The sequence below is a fragment of the Merops nubicus genome, unplaced genomic scaffold (genome assembly GCF_000691845.1).
Source record: "Merops nubicus isolate BGI_N331 unplaced genomic scaffold, ASM69184v1 scaffold17816, whole genome shotgun sequence".
NCBI classification, from domain to species: Eukaryota; Metazoa; Chordata; class Aves; order Coraciiformes; family Meropidae; genus Merops; species Merops nubicus.
This window is the reverse complement of record NW_008615897.1, coordinates 24,339-30,743: the sequence shown is the minus strand read 5'-3', so window position 1 is coordinate 30,743 and position 6,405 is coordinate 24,339. Positions and strand designations below refer to the sequence as shown.

The window sequence follows — 6,405 nt, the reverse complement described above, 5'->3', positions numbered from 1 at the left end:
ATGAAACACTTCAAAGTTTCATTGGGAGACGTGAAAATTAAAGCTTTTAAAATCCTGTGTTTGGGTGTTTTCTACCCAAAGTGCCACTTTTAAGCTTTTTAGAACAGAATCAAAGAGTCATTTTTGTTGGAAAAGACCTTTAAGATCATCCAGTCCAACCCTTCCCCCAGCCCTGCCAGGTCCCCACTGCCCCGTGTCCCTCACACCACATCTCCAGGGCTTGGAAACCCCTCCAGGGGTGGGGACTCCACCACTGCCCTGGGCAGCCTGGCACAGCCCTGCACAGCCCTTGCCAGGGAGACATTGCTCCTCAGGGCCAACCTCAACCTCCCCTGGGGCAACCTGAGGCTGGTCCTCTTGTCCTATCACATTTAGCATGAAGATAACCTAAAACTAAGGAAGCAAGTAAAAAATGGAACCACTTTGTCCATTTGAAGTGCTAAAATTACCAGAAGATCTTTTTATCCCCATCATCAACAGCATGTGAAAACAGACCTTGGACCTCTGGAGCTGCAGAAGTCCCACTCTGGTACCACCATTTGTTCTTCCCTTAGAATCCTAGAATCCTTTAGGTTGGAAGGGACCTCCAAGATCATCCAGTCCAACCATTGAGCCATGAGGGCTCTAAAGTCCTCTGCTAAAACAGATCAGAATCTGTCAGGGTTGGAAGGGACCACAAGGATCCCCCAGTTCCAACCCCTCTGCCATGAGCAGGGACACCTCCCACTAGATCAGGCTGCCCAGAGCCTCCTCCAGCCTGGCCTTAAAGACCCCCAGGGATGGGGCCTCAACCCCCTCCCTGGGCAACCCCTTCCAGGGTCTCACCACTCTCATGGGGAAGAACTTCTCCCTCATGTCCAGATAGAATCATAGAATCCTTCCCCCTCCAATGACCTGCTCAAAGGTCATTCTCTTTGACAGCTTTACTGACTCCCCACCAAATCCACATCTGGATTCCACCAGGGAAAACTCTAAAACCAGTGAAACTCAAGTTTGATGCCAAAACAGTCAGGAGAACACGTGGGGTGAGAATCCTCCTGCACTAAGGGAGCTCCCAGCAGCCTGAAGCTTCTGCAGCATCTCCACCACCAAAGAGGACTCCCTGCAACTCTGGAGGGAGAGGGGAAACCTCCTGCAAGGACCAGATGATGACAGTGTGGCCCCACCACCACTTCTGAAGGTACCTGGGGACCACTCACAACACTTGTTTTCCCTCCCACAGTCAGATGTGCCTCAACCAGAGGAGGACAATGCTACTGACCCAACCACACCACGCTGCACGACCACCAGCAAGAGCAAACCAGCTTCTCCAGGTCACCTCTGCAAGCCACCTTCATGTGTCTGGAGGCACACCAGCCTTAGGTTGGACTAGATGACTTCTAAAGATCTCTTCCAACCCAAACCATCCCATGATTCTAGGAAAACAAAGTCTCCAGTCCCTCCTCAACTCAGGGTAGGTAGAAGAAACATCTACTGCTCATTTTGGGGCAAACCATGAAGGAACCTTAACGCTTGATGGTGGGGAAACCTTTGAACTGAAGACTTCCCTACTGCCCAGCACCTTCTAATGGCAGCTCAGCACCAACTCAGGGCAGAGTGATGCCAAGAACTGACTGCTGGGCACCCCAGGGAAGTTTTTCTTCCAGCAGTGAGTAAAATCTCTTGCTTGAGAGACAAAAATCTCTCTGGAGCCCCATCTGCATCTTCAGGAGATGCACGTGAAGATCATTAATGATTGTCCCATAATTTGGCTGCAGACCCAACCTACTGCCCTGCAGGAACCTGCCTTCAAGCAATGCCCAAACACACCTCAAGTCCTTTCTTCTGAAGAGAGATGGACATTTAGGGGTTAAGTGGCATCTTCATCAGGCTGGGAGGGAAGAGAAGGGATGAAGGAGTTTTAAAATCAGTGCCACAGGAAAAAAAAAACCTCTTCCTGTCGCTGAGGTTAATGGCCAAAAAAAGCCATGAGCTTCAAAAGCCAAATATTTCACGTTCTGCTTCTCTCTTCCCAGCAGAGCAGCATTTCACAACCACCTCACTCTGCCATCACTCAAGAGCCTCAAGCAAAGACAACCTCAGGGCCAGGCTGTGCCCTCCAGGCCACCAAGCTGCCCCAACAGGGCCCAAATTGTGCCCCTGGAGCTGCAGAGTCACCAGATCACACAACCAACGACTGGTTTGGGTTGGAAGGGACCTTAAAAATCATCTCATTCCACCCCCCCTGCCATGGGCAGGGACATCTCCCACTAGACCACGTTTCTCCCACTAGACCACGTTGCTCCAAGCCCCCTCCAACCTGGTCTAGAACACATAAAGCCCTTTTTTTTGGGCTTTTTTTTGGAGAAAATGAGGCTTTTTGTAGAGTTTACCCCTTTCCACAGCACTTAGAGCAGTCCTGGAAGAAAATTTGGGTGTGAATTGGAGCACCCTTTCAAAATGAAGTTGGTATTAATGATTCTTGGAGGGGGAAACGAGGCTCATTCTCCCCCCAAAAATTGATTAGCAGACACAGGAATAATAACCATTGATTAATGCCAAGGATTATTTACCACCCTGCCTTTTCTTTTCTGCTCTAATTAAAGCTTCTGGTGCTTTCTTCTCAAAACACCAAACCCCACTCTAGCTCATTTGCTTCCACACCACTCTGCTGGGCTGTCTCCTCATCTCCTGGCAAGGTCAACACACTCAACCTTGACCATGACCTCAGACCCACCCCTTCCACGCAGAATGAGAGAGTCATTAAGAGGAGCCATGTTATTTTGCAGTGCTATTTTGGGCATGAAGACAAATGAAAGGGGTCAGGGTCGGGTCGTGACCACAGAAGCTGAAGTCAACCAAGAGGAACCATCAGAACCTCCCCGTTGACAACCACGGCGGCGAGTCCTCCTCCCACCCTCACCCCATCACCCCACACGAGTGGAATTTGTGTTGCTGGAGGTTCAATTTGGCCCTGGGGTGGCCGTGGTCCCTCTGCCCCCCTCCCCAAAGCTGGTGGTGATGGAGACTTGGCTGATCTCCCCCCTGGGAGCAGGAGGCCACGTGGGCTGCCACGAAGATTCGGCGCCGTCTCCAGATTGAAGACCCCAAACTGATGCTTCTGACAAGCTTGAAATCAGGAAATGAGGAGAAAGAGGCGTGAAGGGTTGGTTAATTTGGAAGGCTGGAGCTCTTCTTCTCTGCCCCCACTTGTTCCTTTGCCACTTTTCGACGAGTGGAACATGAAATGAATTGCTTTTGATTTTCTCCTCCTAAGCCTATTAGGATTTAACTCTGGAAAGTCAAAGCCATTTTTTCCCTGCTGGAGTCCCCCCCTCCCCGGCGTGAGGCTGAGCTCCAGCTGTCCACCCTCCTGAAGGCTCAATGAGATGAGTCCTAAATGTTCTCAGCATCATCTCCCAGGTTGGAACCACATTACTCCCCCAGTCAAAGTTGTTTTATGGCTTCCTGAAGTCAAGGAAGAGGTCAGGGATGAACACGAGGAGGTTTGAGAGGACTCAGCTTTGAGATGGAGAAGTTCTCAGCAGCTCCCCAGAAGTGAGATACGGGGTGCTGCCCAAAATGCTTTCCCACCACCCCTGGGGGCAAGTTCAGCCAGGGGCTCACCCTCAGCATCACAAATTTCTTCCTTCTCTCCAGTCTAAATCTCCCTCTTTTAGTTCCAAACCATTTGGAGTCAGGACAAACACAACGGGTTGAAGGGACAACCCCAGATCATCACCACCACTCTGGACCCAGCAGGCTGCAGTAGAGGGACCTGCTCCAATGAGCTACACGTTACTCAGGCTACATGTGACAGGAATTTGTGCTGCTGGAGAACCCTCCTGCTAAGGAAAGGCAAAGCAGCACCCCAAGACTCAGGAACCTCCCCAACGTCCTTCCATGCTGGGTGAACAGTTGGACCTGATGATCTTCAAGACCTTTTCCAACCTAAACCATTCTATGACTCTGGATTAGAGCCTCAGGTAAAGAACAAAGAGGTGACAACGTGTCCCAACTCAAGAAACTTGGGAGAACTTGTTAAATTTGAGAGACCTGGTCTATCAAACCCAATTCCAGTGGTCAGAGGAAGGACCCTGGTGCCCACAAGGGGCACTCATGGGCAGGACACTCTCCCCGTGTCCCACCTCTCTGGGTTCACTTCCAAGAGCTAAAAGCTCTTTCAGGGCCTTTGCCCAGTCTTGGCAACTACTGTGCTACCTGCTGGAAATAAAACCAGGAAGAGATGAAGCTTCTCACATGCCTGGATTATCTCCCAAACCTTGAGCAGAACAGCCTTGTGGGTGCCCACCATGCCCATGCCAACATCAAGCAGGTTTTGGCCACGTTACTGCCTAAGAGAAGCACAAGAACAACATCTTCAGAAGTTCAGAAGGACAACAGACTTTTGTTTTCACTCTGAAATGATGTCTTTGAATTTTTTATGCTCTTCATTAGGGCTTGAATCTGATCTCCAGTCCACCTCCAAGGAGCCCTGCTCTCCAGTTGCTCATTTGGGCAGTGAGATTAGCCCGGCTTAGTTCAGCTCTTTCTTCTTGGTTGGAAGGAGGCTGTTGGGTGAGAGAGGAAACCTCAATTTGCATATTAATGAGAGCATTAAGCCGATTGAGGCCATTCATGCCAACGTCCATCTCCAATTAGCTGGAGAATTTCCATCCTCAGTTGGAGGAGTCAAATAGTCCCATCAAGGAAAGAGCACTTGGTTGAGGCAAGGAGTCAAAAGGACAGAGAACTTGGTGGGAAGCACATGCAGGACTTCCTAAACCCTCCTCACCTAACTGACCTGGACCTGGCACTGGTAGAAGTGGGGGCACACACTACAGAAGAGCAGCAGGAGGTCTGCTGGGCTTCCAGGATCTGAAGGGGGCCTACAAGAAACCTGGGGAGGGACTTTTAGAAGGGTTTGTAGTGATGGAACGAGGGGTGATGGGTTGTTGGCATCATTGACCCAACCACAACCAATCCTTCCATGGTGAGGAAGAAGTTGAGCCTTTCCAAGAGATGTTTCCTACTCCCTCTTATGCTGTTAGGCTCAGAAATTAGGAACAAATTTGTTGAGACCACCAATTTCTTATCCTGTCTTCTAATCCATCTCATCTTCCAACTAGAGTGGAAGAAAAACTGTGGGGACTTCTCCAGCAGGAGAAGATGGGGAGAAAATCTGGCAGATGGAGAAATATCCAAGTGAAAATGGTTTCAGCAGAAGGGATGCCCACCACCTCTAGCTTAGGCTCCATCACCCACGACTCATTTGTCACAGAGCAAGGTGGTCCCAACCTCCACGTGATGCCACCAGAGGTAGAAACAGTAAATAAGGAGAGCCTATGACTCGTGTGAAGAAATCTTACAGCAGCAGATGAAATGATATGGGCTGAACAAACAAAGTTCTCCACAGCTTCAGCTCAAGACACCCAGAGAAGGTTCCACTGGTCACTAGTCACACGTGGGACCACCAGTTCATTTTGCTGGTAATAAATTCCATTATTGGAGTAATTTCTTTTCCAAACATCTTTGTCTAACAGGTTTTACAACAAACCTAATGAGTTAATTGACAAAGTGAGAAGCTGCTTCCACCCCTCTGCTCACTCCATGGCAACAGTCACTTCTGATTTCTACCTGTGCCCAAAACCAAGGGCTAAAGGTGCAACCACAGGCAGCTCCCAGAGATTTCTTCTTGAAGAATATATCTGCAGACCTTGAAAAGTTTCCAGATGAAACTTGAGGTGGAAATCTGCTGGTCTGGGGGTGGAAATCCATCAATCTGGAGTAGAAATCTACTGGTTTGGGGTGGAAATGCACCAATTTGGAGTAGAAATCTACTGGTTTGGGGTGGAAATCCATCAATTTGGGGTAGAAATCTACTGGTTTGGGGTGGAAATCCACCAGTTTGGGGTAGAAATCTATTGGTTTGGGGTGGAAATCCATCAATTTGGGGTAGAAATCTACTGGTTTGGGGTGGAAATCCACCAAATTGGGGTAGAAATCTACTGGTTTGGGGTGGAAATCTACTGGTTTGGAGTAGAAATCCACCAATTTGGGGTGGAAATGCACCAATTTGGAATAGAAATCTATTGGTTTGGGGTGGAAATGCACCAAATTGGGGTAGAAATCTACTGGTTTGGGGTGGAAATGCACCAATTTGGAGTAGAAATGCACCAATTTGAGGTAGAAATCTACTGGTTTGGGGTTTAAATCCACCAATTTGGAACAGAAATCTATTGGTTTGGGGTGGAAATGCACCGATTTGGAGTAGAAATCTACTGGTTTGGGGTGGAAATCCATCGATTTGGAGTAGAAATCTACTGGTTCAGGGTGGAAGTGCACCAAATTGGAGTAGAAATCTACCGGTTTGTGGTGGAAATCCACCAATTTGGAGTAGAAATCTATTGATTTGGGGTGGAAATC

The 6,405-nt window shown here is 48.9% G+C and overlaps 1 protein-coding gene across 1 annotated transcript; it reads right to left on the bottom strand.

Annotated features, from left to right (window-relative positions):
• Positions 1–5,695: 5,695 nt before the first annotated feature.
• Positions 5,696–6,383, bottom strand: LOC103775243 (kininogen-1a; the record flags this gene model as incomplete). The annotated part of the gene is made up of 1 exon (XM_008942687.1): positions 5,696–6,383. A coding segment is annotated over one exon (688 nt), but the record flags the coding sequence as incomplete, so codon positions are not given.
• Positions 6,384–6,405: the final 22 nt, after the last annotated feature.